At 34.2% G+C, this 22,888-nt stretch overlaps 1 protein-coding gene across 6 annotated transcripts in view; it reads right to left on the bottom strand.

The window, feature by feature from the left end:
* dip2ca (disco-interacting protein 2 homolog Ca) overlaps window positions 1–22,888 on the bottom strand; it is a 235,944-nt gene that overhangs the window by 63,049 nt on the left and 150,007 nt on the right. For all 6 annotated transcript variants that reach the window (XM_056450841.1, XM_056450840.1, XM_056450839.1 and 3 more), the window contains 6 exons: window positions 17,096–17,230; window positions 14,864–14,983; window positions 12,195–12,392; window positions 7,202–7,293; window positions 6,347–6,457; window positions 3,242–3,365 (listed from right to left, as the gene is read on the bottom strand). In XM_056450841.1, the coding sequence (XP_056306816.1) occupies window positions 3,242–3,365; window positions 6,347–6,457; window positions 7,202–7,293; window positions 12,195–12,392; window positions 14,864–14,983; window positions 17,096–17,230 (780 nt within the window). The remainder of the gene's footprint in view (window positions 1–3,241; window positions 3,366–6,346; window positions 6,458–7,201; window positions 7,294–12,194; window positions 12,393–14,863; window positions 14,984–17,095; window positions 17,231–22,888) is intronic.

Raw genomic sequence — 22,888 nt, forward strand, 5'->3', positions numbered from 1 at the left:
TAATACACTATACTGTATACTAATTTATTTATTTACAAATTATAGATCCTTTATACAATGTTTGCTGTGAATTTCTTACTTCTGATTAACACAGAATTGTTTTTCCCTCTACTATTGTGAGAATAAAAAATATATATAATCGAATTCAAATTAACAATAATATATAATAACTGAAAAGTTCTATTAGTTGGGTTTTTATGAATATAATTTCATTCAAAACTCTAGCAGCCCAGGTGTGAGAGACATTAAACCTGTTGCCTTCATGCATTGGCAGATCTTAAAGTTTGGCAAATGCTAAGAGCAGGGTCCCAACAACAATGCCTTTTGTCTTCATTATTTAATTAATTTAATTTAATTTAATTTAATACTATTTTATTTTATTTTATTTTACTATGTTCTATAGACTCTGAGCAAGACTTTCAACTAAACTTGCCATGCCAGTTTTCTTTGTCTCCACCTATAAACTCTGTCCCCCTTAAACATATTTAATAGACGGGATGACACTGCTCAAATTAGACTCTTGTAGACTTCTTGAAGATGACTGTTTGACTGAAGAACAACCAACGAAAGTGTCCTGGTTTGGGTTCTAAAATTTACCACACTACTAAAGTCAGTGGGGTTCCAATGTTGTTTTAAACAGCATTTATTTGAAATCAAAATGTTTTATATAACATAGCTGTGTCCGAAATGGCCTAGTACTCGAGTATGTACGACATTTGAATTTGAATTTATTACTCGACTGTTAGTAAAGTACATTCTATATATGAATGTGAGTAGTAGGAATGAAATTCAGACATACTACATCCGTCATTTGTCAGGTGTGTCACTTTACTCTCATTCATGAATTCATACTTTTTTATAAATACTATAAATTCAGACAAACTTCTCGGCTTGCATACTGTTTTTAATGTACTTGATGTTTGCAATTCTGGACACAGGCCATGCAACATTTTTTTCCTCGCAATGATAATTCTTTTCTTTCATATAGTTTTTATAGTCAATTTTTTGTTTTGTTAAAATAATAAATGGACTTTTTAAATTTATTTTATTTTTAATAATAATATGTTCTTAATACATAACGATTACGAGATTTATTGCTTGACATAATAGCTTTAATCATTAATATCTTAATAAATAATTTAAAAGATAAATAAAATAATAAATAAAAGTAAACTTTCTGCCACCATACTATTGAGTGCTTATAACAGTTCAAACCGTAGTTGGTTGTTTGCATGTACACAATAATGCAATTATTTCCAATAATCAGAATAAAGTCCTAATTGCAGTAAGATGTTTCTGACACAAGCAAACCTCTTCACTCCTGATTACATGCAACTTTCATTATTCTAATTGTCTGCCAAGAAGTGTGGTTATTTTTAAATCAGCATTATTTGCATAACTGGCTTTTGCTGGCCACAGATTCAGTTATTCAGCACCATGATGAAGGCCAACAGACTATTTACATGACTTTCTATTGCTGTTAACACTGGTGTACACCACAGTTTAATGAAACAAGGCTGCTGTGATTATTTACTAAACTGCACTCATTTGATCAAAGAATTGTCTTTACAAAATATTGCCAGACTTTTATTATAATCCCACTATGAGAAAACATATTCTGTCATTTGCTTTCTTTCTGTCCAAAGCCCCATTTCCACCTGATGTTAAAGGGATAGTTCATGCAAAAATTAAAATGACTTCACTTTTTATTCTCCCTAATGTGGGTTTAAACCCCAAAAGTTTCTTGTATTTTTTTAAACACAAGAGAAGATATGTTAAAGATGCTGGTTTTCTGCAGGTTTCACCAAATCAAATTTAAGACATTTTTAGATCATTATGAAGCTAATTTCTGACTTATACATATATATATATATATATATATATATATATATATATATATATATATATATATATATATATATATATATATATATATATATACATATATATATATATATATATATATACATATATATATATATATATATATATATATATATATATATATATATATATATATATATATATATATATATATATATATATATATACATACTTATATATATATACATACATACATATATATATATTTATTTATTTATTTTTTTTTTTTATTACTCCTAAACTCAGACATTGGCTTCAGTAACTTATAATATAACACTTATTTTTACTATTTCATATGAAACCAAATAGCAGTTAAACTCATTAACATATTAATAATAAAACTGAGTAAATAGTAAAATAGTAAATAATAAAATAGAGTAAATAGATGGTAAAAATAAATACAAGGATCTGTGCAACAGCCATGATGTGAAAAGCCGGCTCGGTGTTTCTGCTCATACACACTGCTTTCTGCTCTGCTACCAGGTGTGCTGTGAAAGACGCATGACACCATGCTTGTATTATGTGCTGTGTCTGCAACAAGTCTCCATTTAATTAATTTCACTCACCTCAATTTTTTTCAGGGTCTTTCAGAGTAATATTTGTACGTAAATGCGACTTTGTATATTACTCATATTTAACGTGCGCTGTCTTCTTCGTCTGGTTAAATGCCAAGTAATAGAGCAGCGTAAAGGTATATACTGCCACCTACGATATTGATGTGTGTAAAATGGTATAGCGAGGGTTCTTTGCATCCACATTGCCTTTTTTTTTTGTTTTTTTTTACTTCCAGGTACTGCTGGTTGCAATGTCCCGAATTTTGCCCAATCAATCACAGAGCCTGGGGGACCAGAGTTTAAACAAATGCTACTGTAAGCAAGATAATTACACCATATTGGTAAATAGAGTTTTATTGAGATGATTTATTGGCAATTGGTCGGCCCAATTGGGTAACTTTACTTTTTAAAATTATGTAAGAGTTTTTAAGACCCAGCGGTCCCATCCTGTGGTACCCCCAAAAAATTACTATAGAAATCAATGGGTGTCATTAACCAGCATTCTTCAAAATATCTTCTTTTGTGTTCAACAGAAGAAAGAAGCAAATCATGTAGGTGAGTAAATGCTTTCATTTTTGTGTGAACCGTCCCTTTAAGATGTCAAACCAAAACTAAGTGCAAACAGTAATGAATCTGACCACTTTGATCAAATCACTGTAAACATGTCAAATCCAACAGGGAATAAATGAGCTGTTCTAAACCCTATTAAAAAAACTACGTGAACTAGACCTCATGCTGAAAATCACAAGTCTGGCTACATGCCACTACACATCACTGCAGGAGTTTTGTATGAACAGACTGACCTTTGAACTGTGGTATTTCCCCGGTGGGTCCTTTTGGCAGGCCTTTGTGGCAGGCGTCACTGGTCAGAGCCACTGTAACCCCACAACTGCCCAGGAGAAAGCCGATCTGTTGACTTCCTGCATCCTAATGTACACACACACACGCACACACACAGAAAGAGAGAGAAATAGGCTAAAACCAGCTAACATCCATCATCAGTACAGCAGCAAAATACACTGCAGGGGAGATGACGGCCTACTTATTACAGACAGCACACTGAGAAATGATGTTTACTCATAATACTGTGCTGTGCATCAATATCTCTTTTATCTTTGATGGTGGTGTTTCAAAAGCATCTCCACCTGTCAAAGATGCCTTTTTTACATATAAAACAACAAACATTCCAAAAATACAAACGAACCATGGATTTGGCAACTTGAGAGATGCTAACTTGCTAACTAAATCTGTTGTATGAATTTAAAATATACCATGATACTGGAAAAACATGGTAATGTCATTTCACCCATATGTATCACAGTACTGCTGTTTTTTAAGTAATAGTATAATATTTGGCTTTGGATTTTTTTTTTCAAACTACCATGATAACTACCATGTATTGTGTGTAATTACTTACAAAGTAACTAGTTACTAATTCAATTACTTTTCTGCTAAAAAGTAAGGGATTACTTTCAGCTATGTCTTAGGTGATTTAGTTACATTTACTTATAAAATGATTGCCTTAAATACTGTATTCAGCAGTTGCATTCAGCAGAGACATTTTTTTGTTTTTGATACCTACAGTATAACGTTCACCATTTTTAAGCATTTTTTAATATAAAACTTAAAGGTCCTAATTTATTTTAACTTCTACCATGTCTATTTGCTGAGATTTATATGGATTTTAAGGAGTATTATTGAGTCAAGTGATTAAGTGAAGTTTCACAAACTAATTTCAAGAGGAGCACGTGATATGATTGATTGTGGCTAGTCTCTTATCTGTAATCATTAGTTAACCAATCGGATTATTCCAAATTCACAATAAAAAACCCGTCTAGCATTACCCCCTTATCTTCATTTTTTGAAGAATCCCCCCATCCACCCCATTTCCCCCTTTTCCTCCTTTACCAGAGGGAACTCTCAAGAACTATCTGATCTCGTACCCCCTTACATGCTCATTGACCAAGCGGTTATCGCCGAGCTCAGGGTTCTCTCCCGGGACAACATGCCAAAACTGCTATTTATATAAAGCAATATCCAAGTGTGAACTCTTGAAATGAATTATGAAGTAATTAAGTTACTTTTGTAAAGAAATTTACTCAAAGCTGCATGATGCTGCTATATAATATAGACATATTTAAAGAACAATCATGCATCATATAAATATCATAATACTGAATGGTATTTACATAATAGTAAATGGCTATACAAACATTTTTTGTACATCTAACATTGTTACATATCATGATGGAACAGTGGTACCTCTACATAAAAAGCACACAGAAGTATCCTAGTACTGTTGTGTTTTTTTATATTGTTTGTTTGAGATACAGCTTTAAGAGAACAATTCATGCCAACCCAGGCTCATTCTGAAAACGTACAGCTATATACATTTTAGGAGAGCGCCAAATGCATCCTAGGCAGTTTTTGTTTTCAGGAATCCACCAGAGATCGCTGTGTACGCTTTATGAGATCTCAAATTTCTCTCGCAAGTGCCATTCGCGCCTGCTCTTCTCTCGTAAAGCTACCAGAGGCCGCTGTCGATTGACTGACCGATTGACTGACCTACCCAACCAATAGTGTTTTCAAAAGCAATACAGAAAAAGAAAAGCCCTCGCCTGATAGCTTTTCAGATTTTACCACATTCTCACCCTGTTATTTACTTTATTCTTATTTTTGGCTTCTGTTTATGCCTTGCCCACTTTTTTAAACCGTTCTTCACCGGACTTAAACCCGTCAACGTGGTCAACTCCTCTCTGCGTCTCAAGTCAGCTGATGTACATGGCGAGCTACTGGACAAACTGGCAACAGCAGGAAAGCCTCCATATGGAGGTAAGCGGTCAGCTGCTAAGCGTGAAAAGGAATGGTGTCATACCACCCCTTAGCATTTGTTTTAAAGACGTACCTCTGGCTACATAATTCGTACTCTCCAGAAATGTATATAGGGCTACTTTTTCAGAATGAGCCTATGTTGATTTTTGTACAGCAATATACTATATAACAACTTACTACTATGTCCAAAAGAAAATGGTAGCATGGTAATACATAATATAATGACATTCTACTAGATACCAATAAATATCATTCAAATATGATAACACGTGGCTATGCTAATGATTGATGCTATTGCATTGGAGTTCTTGTAGCTCAAACAGTAAAGCAAAGGCCATGGGTTGGATGTCCAGGGAAATCATGAACTTGTAAAATTGCATAGCTTGAATTCAAATCAAGTGGCACTGGATAAAAGTACTCACCAAAAGCATACAGTACATGCAAATGTGAACATTCACCAAAGTACCACTATTTTTTCATGAGACACAGTCACAGCAGCATGTATTCTGTAAGGCTTACACTATACATAAGAGAAAAATACAGGAAAAACACAGCTGCTTTTGGACTAGACCGAAGTTTATTGGTTTCCGAAGTGCACTGCATGCAGAGGAAGCCAGAGAGTGTTCTGCCAGTTTCCAGGTCCTTTCCTGGAATTTATTTTGGACTGACGAGAGATCAGCTTGACTCTTGCCAAAGCAGCTCTCCTCCTCTATTTCGACCACTAAAATTCAACATACATATCCTCATCCTCGAGGGCTCTGTACTGATACATACAGCCTGACAGTCTGATAAGATAACTCCAAAAATAGCAGAGCGGAGAGGAAGACGCTGCAATATTTACAAGGCCAGGTTTCCAGAAGGCCTTTGTAACATGTTGGCATTAAACATGAATAATAAATAAATATTAAGATGTAAAGACTGTATTAGATTGGCACTCAATAGCATGAGTCCATGTCGAGCAGTAAAAAAACTGCAGGGGAGAACCGTGGGTAGGCACAACAACTTGTTATGTGTCAAAAAAAATAAAAAATAAAAATTTGAACGTGACTTTCATTGAGGTATATTTAGAGTCTCACCTTTCGAGTAAGTGGCACTTCGATGGGTACGGGCACCACCTCCGCCAGCAGGCAGCCGTAAAAGGCGACCATAAATGCGGCAGGATCGTTGTTGGGGAACACGAGAGCCACCTGCTCGTGGAGTGATAAGAGAGGAAAGGTGTCAGACTTATGCTAATCTGACAGGGACACGCTTTAAAACCGAGGCATGTGGCAGAAACAACACTCTGTGATTAAAGGAATGTTTTGGGTTCAAACAAGTTATACTCTATGTTCAGCATCTGCAGCTTGTTGAGGATTGCAACACACATCATGTGTGTAAAAACAGACTCAAATTGAACATACTGAATTTAACAATGGAAGTATTTGGTATAAACAGGATTTTTTTAGATAATCTAATCAATTTTAGCACTCAATTTTGAGCATTGGTTCTCAGACTTCTGCTGTGTATTATTGAACACACAATATTTGCAATACATTAGATGCTTGCAGACCAGTTGTGGTGATTGAAATATATATATGTATATATATAAGCCGACTAAGCCGAAAAGAAAATGAATGAATGAATGATAATCTAATTAAACGTGTGTGGTTTTTAAAAAGTTGCTCAGCCAAAATAAAATAAAATAAATTATTAAATTAAAAAATAAAAAAATAAAAAATAACAATAAAATAAAATAAAATTGAATTAAATTTAAAAAATTTAAATAAAAGTATCTTTACAGAATTATAATATATATTATAAAATAAAATAAAATAAAATAAAATAAATAATTGATAGCGTTAAGATGTTATATTGTATTGAACCTGCAACATTTCCCTAATAAAGTGCTTTAATCGTGTGGTCTGGTTTTTGAGAGATTGTGTCACACTCACCCGATCTCCCGGTCGGACCATGGGTTCTTGCTTGGTGCCCAGTTTGTGCAAGATGTTGTATGCTACTTTAATGCTCCGAGACCAAAGTTTACCTGTACAGAAAGAATTACATACTAAATAATCCTATTCATGGGGGCAATTCACCAAACAATACCTGTAGTTTCATTTTGTTTGACTATGGATATGGTCAACAAAAATAACTACAATTTTGATCAATTTTGACTTGGCTGGTTTAGGCCTTTCATAGACAGATAAATTACACTAAAACTACCACTAGGTGGCAACAAGTCCATGTCTTTATTGGCAATTCATTGATCATTCATTTAAACAATTTGTTTAAATATGTGACCATCTTTATGAATACAAGTATTTAATAAATCAAATAATATAGATTCATTCATAATCGAAACACCGGTGTTCCTCTGATTCACGAAGGTTCTGCTCCTGCTTTATATGGAACTATTTTGTTGGTGAAAAACAAAAACAAAAACAATGTCTGCATCTGAAAGCCTGGGCAGCCGCGTTTGTGCACAAAGATGCCTAAAACAAAACGATATTAGACAGACTGCTGAGACAGCAAAATGACTTCATCATGCAAAACTAGACAAAGAGAGTTTTGGTGATAACTAGGGGAAAAATTCCTAAATATATTAGTATATAACTTCTCACTAGAAATGCAATCAAAACAGTAAAACGTAAATTTACGCACAATATGACACCCAGGTGTTTCGAGACACCACAATGCTTCCCACACAGACTTTATATTAACGGCCGCACAAGTATATTTGGTGACATTTTTTTATTATTATCATCCTTTTACACTTTTTTTTCTATCCGACCAATAACCAAACATCCACAATCGACTACCCAGTGGAAAATCTCCTCTCGCCCTACACGTTTCCTACTTCTCATTGTGTGTGCGCAACAACTGTCAACCCTTCAACAGACTACTTTTACATGTGTTCTACAGAGACACGCCTTTTTGGGACTTAAAAATGTGTCCGTCCGGCGCTTCTAAATCTCCTAAAATGTCCAGGATTCGGTTTTTGATTTCGCTATCTAAAGTCATCGTTAATTGTAAGAGTTTTTGCATTGCATTTTTATTTTAAGTCTGATTTACTTTCGCTTGGCTTCGCAGCTGACAGCGCGTGCACAGCCGAAACCAGGGGCGTAGCAACCGGGGGGGACGGGGAGGATACGCCCCCCTCACTTTTAGAGACAGACCATTTAGAAACAGCTGATTAATAATTATATGAACATATGATCTCATACAGCCATTCCCCCCACTTTTAAAATGTCCGCTACGCCCCTGGCCGAAACATTAAATAATTAATTTTCTTGATCTAAACGATGCAGATAAACTTTTCTACATACTCAGAGAGGACGAAATTACATCTAAACTGGCTGCAAAATATATGTACACCCTCAGAAATTGTTAATTAACTCATCTGCCTAATTTTAATAATTTTAGTCTTGTAATTATTATACTTTTTACAGATTTTTATTACATAGATGTTTTTATTCCTTTGTGTCATTTATTTATTTATTTATTGCAATCACAACAAAATATTTACATTTTTTTTTTTTACAAATAAAGCAGAATACAGTCTCTACAAACTATGGGTCATTTTAAAAAAATAAGGGAATTATGAATTAAATTTAAGTAGCCTATATAACAAACGCAAGAGAAATAAGGGGAAAAAAGGAAATAAATATCCAGGAATAAGCCTATCAAACACAAAACAATAAGCGCAAATTCTAGGTGTTGAAACATCAGTCTTCAGGCAACTAGATGTTGAATGGTATGTCAATACTGTTCCAGTTCTTGTTTAAATATGCTAAAAAGGGTTTACATTTATAGATATACAGTAAAACTAAAACAATGTTTTGATTAAGTCTTTAACAAAAATTAAGATTATTTTGGATAATGAAAGCATTTTTTAAAAAGCACTTTAATCCAAAAAGATTGAACAAAAAGAACAAAAAAATTGAGCTACACTTAGTAGAAATTTCCCAGAAAGAGCAGGTACATCAATGTCACTTTTAAAATTTCTGCACAAACGACAGGAAATAAAATATTATATAATCATATATTTTTATATTTAATAAAAATAATAAAAATAAATAATTTATTTTAACTTAATTAATTTATAGGGGTGTTCAGGATCAATTATGATAAATTTTTTATTACAAGTCTGTTTGACTTATTTAGTAAATAAATCTTTTAAATCATTTATAGAGCTGAATATCCAGACAAAATTTTTTTAATCGGCATGCACTGCTTTAAGACAGTCTGCACATCGCTACATGAAGTCGAACGCACCTATTGTCTGCAGCAGCAACCTGTTAGTGGGTGCACATGGCTCCCGAATAGAATAAAAGTAAAACTATTTTTTTATTTCAAGTCTTAAAAAAAAAAATTCAAGCCATTGAAAAGAAACTGTATAATAAATAAAAATATTGTTAAAAATCCTTTATTTGTCACATATAGGTAACCACGAGCTATCGGTAAAGGTGTGTTTCAATCCGGCTACCACCGCAAGTGTTTTCAAACCAGTGGGAAGCACTGCACCATTGTACATTTTTTTATAATGCACAGGGTTGTGGGATAACAAAAGCAGCAAAGGACAAGCTCAAAAGCAAAATCAGACGACGAAACCTCCCGTGACAGGAAGTGAAGCCGAATTGGAATCGAATATGCCTTGATGCCTTCCTGCCTTGAAAAATCCAAAGGCAAAGGCAGCAATTTAGAGCGTTCAGATGCACCCAATGTTTTTATAATTCTAACAGGCTTTATCACTCAAAGTGATTGACATACTCTATAATGTCAGCACACACATCATTAAAACAACAATTACTAAAATATCAGAGGCAATAAAAATCGCACACCTTTATTCAGAACACTTACAGTAAGTATACTGTGTGATCTGAATAGAGCATGTTGTGACTGCTATTGCTAAACAAAGAAGAAGAAAGAGAAGAGACTCCACACACTGAAGGGCAAGCAAAGGACAGGATGGCCCGAGACCAAATTTCTGGAAGTCGAAGCATCTGGATGAGTCACACTCAGTGCATTTGGGCAGTTTATCTCCTCTGTCCTGCTGAATTTTTTTGACCTGCCATTATCAGGATTTAATTCGCGGCCATGAAACCCCAATGAAAGCTAAACAGCGCATGTGAGATAGCGATCTTGCTCGGCGTCTGCGTTCTGCTGAAAGTTAATTACTCTTTTGATTTGGGTGAGGGTTTTTAACAAGCCGAGGAGGAGGGTGATATTCCCCGGTGGATTCGGGGATATGTCACACAAACATGAGTCAACTACACAGTGCCTTAAAATAATACTGTTACCCTTGGTAAATATGAGCAAAGAAGGCTGTGAAAAAGGTCTATATAATTTAATCAATTGCAAACAAAACACAATTTTATTTTTGAAGCATATTGCCATTGATATTTGACATTTTTAGGTACACCTGGCTGACTGGTAGCAGGAAATTGTTTAATCGCATTTCACAAGGATGTAAATATGAGGTAAAACACAGGACAAACCCACTCGTTTGCCACAATTAGGTAAAAACAGAGCTGTGATTTGTGGGAATCAATACAAAGGTTGTTGAGCTTCACAAAACCTGAAGAGAAAATAGAAAATGACCATCAAGAAATTAATTAATAATTAAAATTTAACCATGTTATAAATCAACTGAATAGGATGTGTTTATCTTCTTATCTCTCTCTCTCTGTGTGTGTGTGTGTGTGTGTGTGTGTGTGTGTGTGTGTGTGTGTGTGTGTGTGTGCGTGCGTGCGTGCGTGCGTGCGTGCGTGCGTGTGTGTGTGTGTGTGTGTGTGTGTGTGTGTGTGTGTGTGCATGTGTGTGTGTGTGAGGAAATAATGGTGATCAGGTGGCTTGATGATAATTTTCAATTTTCAGAAAAAAGAAGTGAGAGAATACCAATCAATTAAAGCAGGCACACACACACACACTGCAAACCTTTCCTCACACTCTCACCCGTAATGTGCTGCTGCCAGGATCCTTATTGAGCTGAGAGGGTGAGACCTCACACACATAAAGAGACAACACAACACTAGCTCTACAATGATCCCCCTCTTATGACTGAGCATAAATAAATAAGGAGACAAGGATGTTTATGTTAGTGTGAGATCAACACAGGTGCTTTCAGCAGCCCCTGAATATTTGGAGATGTTTATCACACTATTAAATGCCTTAATTTGAGATAAAATAAATAAAAACCAGTAGGTTTGACACTAAAATTAATAAAATAAATAAGCAGTCATATTAAACGTGTAACTGCTTTGTCTAATATATATATATTTTAAATTATATCTGGCATAAACAAAAAATAAATCATATTTGAAATAAAATTGTAAAATCTAATTAAACATTTGTGCTGTTTGTAAAACATAAATCCCACTCAGTCGAAATAAAATAAAATAAAATAAAATAAAATAAAATAAAATAAAATAAAATAAAATAAAATAAAATAAAATAAAATAAAATAAAATAAAATAAAATAAAAATTCATAAATAAAATGAAATAAAATTTCAAAATTAAAACAAAATAAATTAAATTAAATTAAATTAAATTAAATTAATTAAAATTTAATTAAACCAAAAATAAAAAATAAAATAAAAATAAAATTTTAATTAATTAAAAATAAAATTAAATACAATAAAATTTAATTAAAAAATTGAATTTAAAATAAATAAAATAAAATAAAAAAATAAAAAATAAAATTAAATAAATAATAAAATTAAATAAAAATAATAAAAAATAAACAAAACAAAACAAAACAAAACAAATATTTGGTGTCACATGATAAATGCTACTTGGTGTGGACAATAAATAAACAACATTTTATTTACTGTAAAATAATTGTACAAATAGAGAGTTAACAAGAATGCATAAACATTGTGTTTAGTATGTTAGTAAGCAGATGCTGGTCATATTATAGCTGTAGTTGAATGCAGTCAAGTTACCGTAAGTAAGAACGTAGAGTGGTTTGCCGTTGGTGTCCATCGTGGTCAGACAGGGGGCTTTGGGTGAAATCGTCCCCCAGCGTTGAAGAGCAGCTTCCAGAGACGGTGGCCAATTAGTGACGACCCCCAGCGGCTCTCCTCGAATCGGGACCATCTGAGCCCCCTCCGGCCGTGGCTGGTTCGGGTCAGGTTGCTGGACTGAGTGAGCAAAGACATATGATCATTCAGAAGGCCAAACAATATGATACATGTAGCTGGTCGTGCTGGTTCACGAGCACGTCTAGAGCGCGTCAATAAAAACTTCTATTCATTTTTCTGTGGCTTTGTTTATTTAAAAGGTACAAATCAATGCTGGATATTCAGAAAGTTAGACTGAAAGTAAGACAATACTGGAACTTCAGATCTTTTAAAAAATAATGGCCGTTTATACATTTCAACCAAAATCACAGCAGATTTTATCTTTGAAGGATTTAGGCTGTACACTGTAAACCCCGCTGTTGTCATTACTAAAGATATTAAGTTAATATAACTTGGCATTACTTAAAATACCAAGTTTTGGCATCAAAACGTAAACAGGCGTGTTTAACTTACTCATTAGGCAGCAAAAAAAATTTAAGTTCTCTGAACTTTACATTTTAATTTCTTTAAACGATTCGCCATGTCTCTGTTTAAAATGATTGGTTGCGCTTGAAATTCCTCCTTGACAACCGCAGTGATTGGTCTATATACAGTTAAAGTCAGAATTATTAGCCTCTGAATTTTTTTTCTTTTTAAATATTTCCCAAATGATGTTTAACAGAGCAAGGAAATTTTCACAGTATGTCTGATAATATTTTTTCTTCTGGAGAAAGTCTTATTTGTTTTATTTCGGCAAGAATAAAAGCAGTTTTTAATTTTTTTTTAAACCTTTTAAGGTTTAAAAAACCTTTTAACCTTTTAAAAGTCCCTTTAAGCAATTTTTTTTCGATAGTCTACAGAACAAACCATCGTTATACAATAACTTGCCTAATTAAACTAACCTGCCTATAACCTAGTTAAGCCTTTAAATGTCAGTTTAAGCTGTATAGAAGTGTCTTGAAAAATATCTAGTCAAATATTATGTACTGTCATCATGGCGAAGATAAAATAAATCAGTTATTAGAATTAAGTTATTAAATCTATGATGTTGAGAAAAGTGTTGAAAAATCCTCTCTCGATTAAACAGAACTTGGGGAAAAAAATAAACAGGGGCGCTAATAATTCTGACTTCAACGGTATATATGCTCTGGTTTCCCCCACAATTCCAAAGAATTGTTTAATCAATTAGCCTTTTTAAGTTATCTGTGCTTAATAATGTAAGTAAATTCAATAAAGAGACCACATTTGGTTAACTCAATTATTTGAGTTGTCGATTTGCCATTACTCAAACAAATTGAAGGAATCACTTTCCTCAAATCATTTGAGTAGTCTCAACTTATTAGGCCTTACAGTGTACATTTGGAAATGACAGCTGTCCTTTAAAAATTTTCAAATATTAAAAAATGAAAGGGATAGTTCTCTCAAAAATGAACATTTACTCACTTTACTCACTCTCCCTCTTCTACAACTACGGAAATCAATGGTTACAGGTGTCCAGTATTCTTCAAAATACACTCAAAAAATGATGTTTGCTGTTTGTTCAAACTACTTATTTAAGACAAGCTGGGACAACACAATCCTTGAGTTTTTTGGACAACTTAATTGTTTTACGTTCAATCTACATACTTTTGTAAAAACAAGTAAGTTAACTTAATTCCTTCATGTTGTCCCAACACAAATCTATTGTCTGAAACCCAGTATTTTTTACAGTGCACTGTAAAAAGTGATTAGTTACTTAAAGCGAGTAAACCAATTGCCTTAAAAGCAACAAGTTGACTTCACAAAAATAATGTAAGTAAACCCATTGTAACTAGGAACTGTCAAGTTGACTGAATTTTTATAATTATGCTAATTGTAGCACTTAAAAAAAAAATAAAAGTAAACAAAAAATTTTTTTTCCAATACTTTTATTATATATTTTTTTCCAGCTTTTCTGTATCTAGCAAAATGACTTACAGTAAAATAAATCTGCTCTTTCAGACTCCAGTGTGTCTTCTAAATTCAATACACACTATAAGTGTAGATTTTAAAAACTTGATGATGCACCATATATGAAATAATGTGATAATTACGGTAATTATTTGAAAACAGACATGCTAAAATGTAAAACTGTAAAAAAAAGATTAGTTGACTTTAAAAAAGTGAGTACAATTAGCATAATTATAAAAATTAAGTCAACTTAACAGTTTTAAGTTACAATGGATTTACTTATATTATTTTTGTAAAGTCAACTTGTTGCTTTTAAGGCAATTGGTTTACTCGCTTTAAGTAACTAATCACTTTTTACAGTGCAGAATGTTTTTATTTTTGGGTGAACTCCTTTTTAATGTGATATATGCAAAGCTAAGTCTTCAGAGAATCCGCCATGCCTTTTCAAATGCTAAGACATCTAAGTTGCTTTTTTCACATATAAAGGCACTTCATGATCCCATTAAGAGGTATCAATTGGCTGACCAAGTTTATTCATTTTATTTTTTGTAAGAAACATGTGTTTGTTTATAAGAAACGTTCCTAAAACTATGTGAATCAGCAATGTGTAACTAAACACTCACCTTCTAGGAGCTCTTCAAAATCATCAACAAAAAACTCTCGAAGCGGAGGTCGTCTGGGCTGCTTTAATGTGTTTACGAGTTGCTGGATTTTAGCGGAAACACGACTGCTAACTGGGACTCCTAAGGAGAAGAAACACATAAACAAACAAACAAAAATCACTCATTTTCCTGAATGTAACTCTGTCTGGGTGCCGAGACTGGTTGTAAACAGACTGGTCAGATCAGTATGTGCACATTGAAGATGTTTGAACTCTCCGCTGTTCTGTTTACCTCCAAATAAATGCCACAATTTTTATCATATCCCTAACAAATCAATTTTACAAACGTATTGATTAATGCCTTTAACAGACGCAGCCAAACGAGGTCTTCAAGGGTGTCCCCTTGAGATTAAATTAAAGCGTAATAATATAAAAGGAGGATCAATGCCCTCAATCACAGCTTCATAGCAGAGGATCTGTCAGAGCAGGTATCACAGATCAGTGGTATATCATCTCAACTCTATAAACATGTAAATAACTATATGTACAGTGGGGGAAATAATTATGGAACACATCATGTTTTTCCTGGGATAAATATTTCTAAAAGAGCTCTTGACATGGAATTGAACCAGAATTTGGTAAAAACCTAAACAATACAAACATAAAATTAAAACAAAACAACAGCTTTTTGGTGATGGCAGCTTAAAGACACCTCTCATATGGAGAATGAAATCACATGAATTGTTCAGGTGGGATTATTTCACAGACTTCTGTGGGTCTCGTCTATCAAATCTGATCTTTATTTTGTATTTTCTATTGGATTTAAGTCAGGTGATTGGGTGGGCCATTCTACGGCTTGATTCTCTTTCTCTGAAAGCATTTGAGAGTTTCCTCGGCTTTGTTTGGGATCATTGTCTTGCTGAAATGTCCACTCTGGTTTGATCTTCATCATCCTGCTAATGTAGATCTTTGACTGAAGCAGCTAATATTAATTTAAAATGTCAAAGGGAAGAGGGTTGCTGAATAACTTCTGAGACATTTCTGCTGCTGTCTGGGCTTCCACTACCTTTCTACACCTCCCTTTTTTCATGTGTCCAATACTTTTACCATATCATTTCATTTTATTACACATAACTTAATTTGTAAATTAATTCATATTCTTTTCTTGGAATATATGGATTTCTTTGGTTGTTACCAACATCTGGTGAAACTTTCAAGTCAACGGCACCTTTAGAAATATGTTTTCTACAAAAAAAGGTGATTTCCCCCACTGTATACTGTATGTATACGAATAGTATCTAACAAACACTGTCTTAATTAAACAGCAACCACTGTCATTTTTAGTATTCTCCATTTACTATTAAAGTGTCTGATACTGAATTACTTTTTCTTTTTTTACAGGTTTAATCTGTAGTTTTATCTTTAGTATTTTAGCACACTTATTTTGGTTGATCCAATTAGCTTTAGGTTTTAATAAAAAATGTATTTAATTGTAGTATAAAAATTCATTCATTCATTCATTTCTTTTCAGCTTAGTCCCTTTATTAATCTGGGGTCGCCACAGCGGAATGAACCGCCAATTTATCCAGCACGTTTTTACACAGCGGATGCCCTTCCAGCCACAACCCATCTCTGGGAAAAGTATTAAAAAAAATAAAAATAAGAATCGGCTTTTTCTCCAATTTTCATTCTCATTTTCATAATTATGTGTTTCTTAATTATTTTTTTGCTTTTTATTATTTCAACTTATTTATTAATTTTAGTTGTAGCCTTAGATTAAACTTATACTCATTACAATTAAATGATTTCAGTTTATTGTTAATTCACTTTTTATTTATTTCCTTATTTTGCTTTCTGCTTTAATCTTTCTGGCAATTATGCATGTTCTATCTAGCAATTAATTTATATTGTTAAAACGAATTTTCTACTGAAATACTAAATAAAATCCTTTTAACACATAAAAATAATATTCTTTGATAAACAAAGTGACTCACTAAATATCATACAACACTTTTACAGAACTTACTCCAAGTTGCTGCAGATAGACTATATGTAAGTTGCTCTCTATTAAACCATCTGCCAAAATAAATAAAGTTATAGGGTGGAAGAGAAATGCGAGATGGGTTTTCAAATGATTGAGGAAAATGGCTCATGTAAATCTTTCAAAGCTCATTGTAATTTCTGAAATGAAAACATCATTACTGCTCTAAAACATCATTCTTTCTCTTCCACACACACGTTCTCGTGCCCTCACCGTCTCCGGTCTCCATGAGTTCGGCGTTGCCATATTTGGGTGTTGTCCGGGGTACGGTGGACACCTGTGGCCTCTCCACCTGAACGGGATGTTCGGAGGTGTAGGTGGTGACGTCTGGAGGGGCTGAGTGATTCTCTGGGGTTTGGGAAGATGAGAAGGAAGCAAAATACACTGTGAGAAACTCCAGCGTAAGCTGTTCTGGAGCACAGAAAACTGCTGTACAGTAGGTCCAAGACAGTAACAATATAAACTGACAAGAAAGCCAAACTTGACCCAGATACCATTTCAAAACTGATTTGTTGCAGCTAATGATAACATTGGACAAGGTTTATATTGGCTATTTGTTTATTTGTTTATTTATTTATTGATATTTTGTACAGCAAATGACCAGTTTGATCAGCCAATGGCCACCAAAAACCAGCGGATAATTAAATAGTAGCCTAACCAACTAGAATGACCAATAAACCATCTGATAACTGATAGCAGCTATTGACCAACTTGGGCCAGTTTTAACCCTCGTGTACTATTCGAATTGACTACCCTTTTGTTATGTTTGTGGCTGTTTTTGCCCCATTGACCTCCAGTATAAAGACATTTTTTGATTGCAAATCCATGACACCATATAATCATGTATTCTTGCTTGTTGGTGGTTTTCCCTGTAGGAAAAAGGTAAAATGTGACATTTTTATTGTTGATTATCAGTTGGCAGCCTTAAACCTTAGATAGGCCTGTGCAAAAAAGTTGGCTTTTATATGGAGTTTAGCAGATTATAGTGTGCAGGCATAAACACACTTACTACCCAGCAGACACACATCATAAGATGTTAATACTAGGTTAGATTTATATCACCAGCATCTAAGGACAATTTTGTTTTGACATTCAATAACGACGGGAAATGACGTTGATATTTGGTTGATTTTAGGTTGTGTTGGATATCGCCAAAATCCAATGTCGAGCCAACATCTTAAACCAACGTCATATTGACGTAAAAAACTGGCATTTATTCGTCAGGTATGACGACCAAAATCCAACATCTGATAGATGTCAAAGTGGTAATGTCAACACAACACGCTGTAACATCATTAGACACTGATATTTTGTTGTTTTTAGGTTGTGTTGTAAAGTACAAAACTGCAACCTCTGTTTGACGTTGGACATTGATGTCGGCCTGACGTTGGGTTCTGACATCAACCTGATTTTTGTTTCCAAACAAAATACAATGCCTCACAAAGTTAAGGTACAACATCAATCTGATGTCATGTTGACATCCTGTGCCTGCTGGGTATGTTTACTACATGTATCTTCTGAGAACTGAGCTGCTTATTTTGATTTTTTTTCAGTCATATCAGGATAAGCGCACAAAGGTCTCTTTTTTTGTGCAGCAACAGATGATCAGTAGTAAAAATGACAAATTTTACCTCTTCCCAACAGGGAAACCAGTAACAATCAAAAATGTATGATTATATTGTGATTATATATGATTATATTTGCCCAGAGTGTATTGTTGATTTTTTTTTACATTTTTAAAGCAGTTTCCCAAAATATGTGTCCAAGTAAGATTTGTCACCAAATATATTCCATTTGCTGAAACACTGAAAAAGTTGTGGGCAAATTAAGACTCAAGATCACCCAAGAGTGGATGAAAACATCCCCAACAGCACAATGCGGTTAAACAGATGATCATCCTCCATACTGTACATCTATAGCTGGCTCGAGATGTTCTTGCTTCTTAGCATGTTGCTGCTGCAAGTTTTGTTTGAGCATGGATCATTGCTGTGTGCGGTAAACCAGTAGCAATCAGCAGCAAAACTATCTCCACCTTTTTGGTACTGTACTATTTGCTAGGTACCATTATGAAAAGGTGGCAAAAATGTGGTACGGTACACTATTTTGGTGTAAACGGAAATGCATACCATACTGTACTTTACTGAACCTCACTGGTCAGTGGAAACGGGCCATTATAAATAAACTGGAAAAATAGATTGTTTCTCATGCACAATACAGTGGGTTCAAAGAGGTCATTGGCTGATTGATATATGCATATTTTATAACTTATAACCAGCTTGACCAGAAAATGACCAACTTGAAATTAAACCATCTCAAACTTGCCGTGAAAGTACACATGTCAAAAGTACCCATTTTGATTTGGTTATCTCACATTGCTACACTGTAAAAAAAAACTGTAAAAATGCTACAGTACAAATCCGTAACCTGGTTAATGGTATGTTTCCTTAACATATACGGCGAATAACCGTAAATTGACTTTCCCAGAATTCCCTGTATTTTTATGCTTTTTGTTGACATTACTATAGATATTTTTAGTTACTTCCCCATCAGTTATGTACATTCGAGATTTATGTTACATCTAATGTTGGTAAATAATGTTTATTTCATGACTTTAATTTTATGCGTGTTACCATACTGGTGTTTAGTAGCTGTGTGAATGACACTGAGCACCTTATATTTATTGATACACTTTTCTGCTTGTGGGAAAAGTTGTTTGTGATGAGCATTGGTTCATTATGTAACTTTCTCATCACCACCTGCATATGGCTGTGTTAACGTGTCTAACTGTGTAACAAAAGATGTGTAGATGTTGGTAATTCAAAATACCGACATATTACCTCTATAAATTAATAAAATACGGTAGTTTGCCGTAAAAAATGAGAAATTACTTTTACGGTTTGTACCATATTTTTAACGGTAAAGTACTGGCAACCACAGCTCCTGGTTTTTTATCATAAATTTTACAGATTTATTTTTTACAGTGTAGCTTTAGGGTGAACAGTCCTTCTGTGCATGTCATTTAGAAGGGAAAATAGCTTGCCCTTGTGTAATCTTTAATTAAAATCTGAAAATGCACTTCCTGTTTGTTTTCAGTTCAATTCTCAGATTACATCTGTCTGAGGGATTGGGCGTGGCTAACATACTTAACCACGCCCCTTCAACAGACAGCGTTATGACAACAAACAGAAATGGTGAGGAGGAAGTGTCTGATTTAATATCTCTCCCGAAACCCTTTTCTCAATCTTTCTGAATGAATTGTCTACTTTACTACATCCAATTAGCTCACAGTAGAAAAAACAAGCCACACCCACTATTTTCTCATTTAATTTTTCGTATCTCCAGGAGCTGCGTCACAATACGAAGAAAAAAATATGGTCGTAGCTTCATCCGGACTTTAATAGTGTTGCTGCTGCTAACAAAAAAATTCATTGACCAGTTTTACACCATCTATAAGTGTGTTTCTCAACCATGTTCCTGGAGGACCACCAACACTGCATGTTTTGTATGTCTCATTTGTCTGTCACACCCATTACAGGTCTTTCAGTCTCTGAGAATGAGCTGATGATCTGAATCATGTGTGTTTGGATAAGGAGACCTGTAAAATGTGCAGAGCTGGTGGTCCTTCAGGAATGTGGTTGAGAAACACTGATCTATAACATTCTAAAAACACTAAACTCGATTTTCTGGCAGGATTTCAGCCCTACCTGACTCTCACATAAACCCCTGACACACTTGGCATATTGTTTACGATTAAAAAGAAGAGGGTGGGAGGCAGACAGGAAGTGATTTTGAGGAAAACATGCACACGAGAGAGTGAGAAAGACGGATGGAACGCAAGAGACACAGAAAGGAGCTTTTTCATCCTCGCTTTAATTACAGTCCCTCTTACTTCCACTCGTCGAGTCCGCCGGGCTTCTCTCTCACCGTTCCCCCTCCCTCTCCCATCATAAATTCTCAGCTGTCTGCGGCCTCTTTCTCATTCCCCTCAGCTCGGTGCTCAAATGTCTTTCACATTCGCTGCCCTTGGCCGCCACGTACTACAATTGTGATATTCCTAAAGAGTATGCACAGTCTAATGTCGAACAAATAAGCATCGCTTGCCTTCTTTTCTTGAACGTTTCAAAATGTAGACATCAGTGGACGAGATTCGGTTTAAAGTGTCACAAGTTTCCTTGCATTATATCGCTTGCTTCGGAGCAAGCAATTGGGAGTGAAATAACTGGCCTTGTGTAATTTCGACACTGGGAAAGAGGAGAATGCCAATGAGGCAGTGCTACAGTTCCTCCCTCACCATAAAACACCCAGAACGCTCCTAACAAAAAACGTCTACTGTGATCAAGGACAACACAGGCATGAGGCTTTTTGCTGCTTAGCTCTAGTTGGCTTTCAATGTACAGTAATAAATGGACACTCTTGAGTTTATATCTGACTGATTTGATACATTAACATCAAGTGTCCATAGTTCTGTTTCACCATCAAATCATTTGGTTTCTGACTGACTTGATGAATAAATATACATGTAAATAGTCTTTTCACAAATAAATGTAAATGGAAGTGTTAGTCATATATCTGGGAGCGATGAGTCAAGCTGTCACTAGCATCGACAAAACAAACGTGAGGGAGCGATGCCTTCTGTTTGAGAAATGGTGCCATGCACAGAAGGGGATTGTGATGGAGGAACGTGACTAAGGAAGGTTGTGACCCCTGGACTGGCCCTCCACCCACCATCAGCACTAAGAGCCTCTACTCCTGCTTTCCCTGGTCTCCTGAAGGGCCGGGGACAAACATTGATGTGACAACCCGAGTGGCTTGAGTCACAATCGAAAAAAACGTATGTGAGACTGTTATTTTGAGTCAATTAAAAAATATACTGTACATTACCTGTGTATGCCTGAATTTTGATCAAATGACTCTTGTGAGTTGGTTCTTTTTTAGGGAACTATTAGCATATTATCAGTGTAGTCTGAGTGGCCATTTACATGACAACATTTTCAGCTAAAAACTGGAACATTTACGTTTAACACTTTAGTTTAGGTCACAATTCACGCTAATAACTACTGGCTTATTATCTGCCTATTAATAAGATATGAACTGTTCATTACTAGTTATAAAGTATCAACTTATTCTGCATCCCTAATCCTACCAAAAAGATCCATAGACCCATCTTCTACCTTACTAACAATTAATAAACAGCTAATTAGTAGTTTATTAAGCTATTAGTACTAGTTTATGATTTGTTTATACAGTGAATGATGACCTAAACTAAAGTGTTACCACTTTGCCTGTTAACATCGTTTTTGGGACTAAAAACACATACATTTGAAAACACGTTTCAAGGTGGACGTTGTGGAAAAGCTGCCATTGTCATGAAATATGCGACATTTAAGGTCTTTGAAAAAAATGGCATCATGAGTGTGCATAATATGTGTTTAGGGGAGTGTAAACTAAAGGCAAGCACAAACAAACATACACAACTAATGGCATGGTAGGCCTATAAGGTGTGTAGTTGCTACTTAAGTGTTTATTACACTGTAAAAATACCCATAAATTAGGAGTTTTCCGTATTTTGTGATTTATTTTTTTTTCTTTTGCTTTTATTTATGTTTTTGAATTTATGCTTTTTGGGAAATTTTATTATTGATCAAATGACCCTTAAACATGCTTCATTTCACAAAATAAAAACATATGACTGAATGCTTCTTTATTTTATTTTTAAATTATTTCAACTTATGTATTCATTTCAGTTTTACCATTTGATTAAACTTACACTCATTCAATGAACTATTTTCAGTTCAGTGTTAATTCACTTTTTAATCTTTCTGGCAATTATGTGTATTCTATTTATGTTCTAAACATAATTAATTATGTGTGTTCTATATATTTTCTATACATATTTATGTGTGTTCTATATTTCTATTCTATATATACTTATGCATGTTCTATATATATATTCTATATATACTTATGCGTGTTCTATATATACTTTTGCATGTTCTATATATATAT

This window comes from Danio aesculapii, chromosome 24, assembly GCF_903798145.1.
Source record: "Danio aesculapii chromosome 24, fDanAes4.1, whole genome shotgun sequence".
Taxonomy (NCBI): Eukaryota; Metazoa; Chordata; class Actinopteri; order Cypriniformes; family Danionidae; genus Danio; species Danio aesculapii.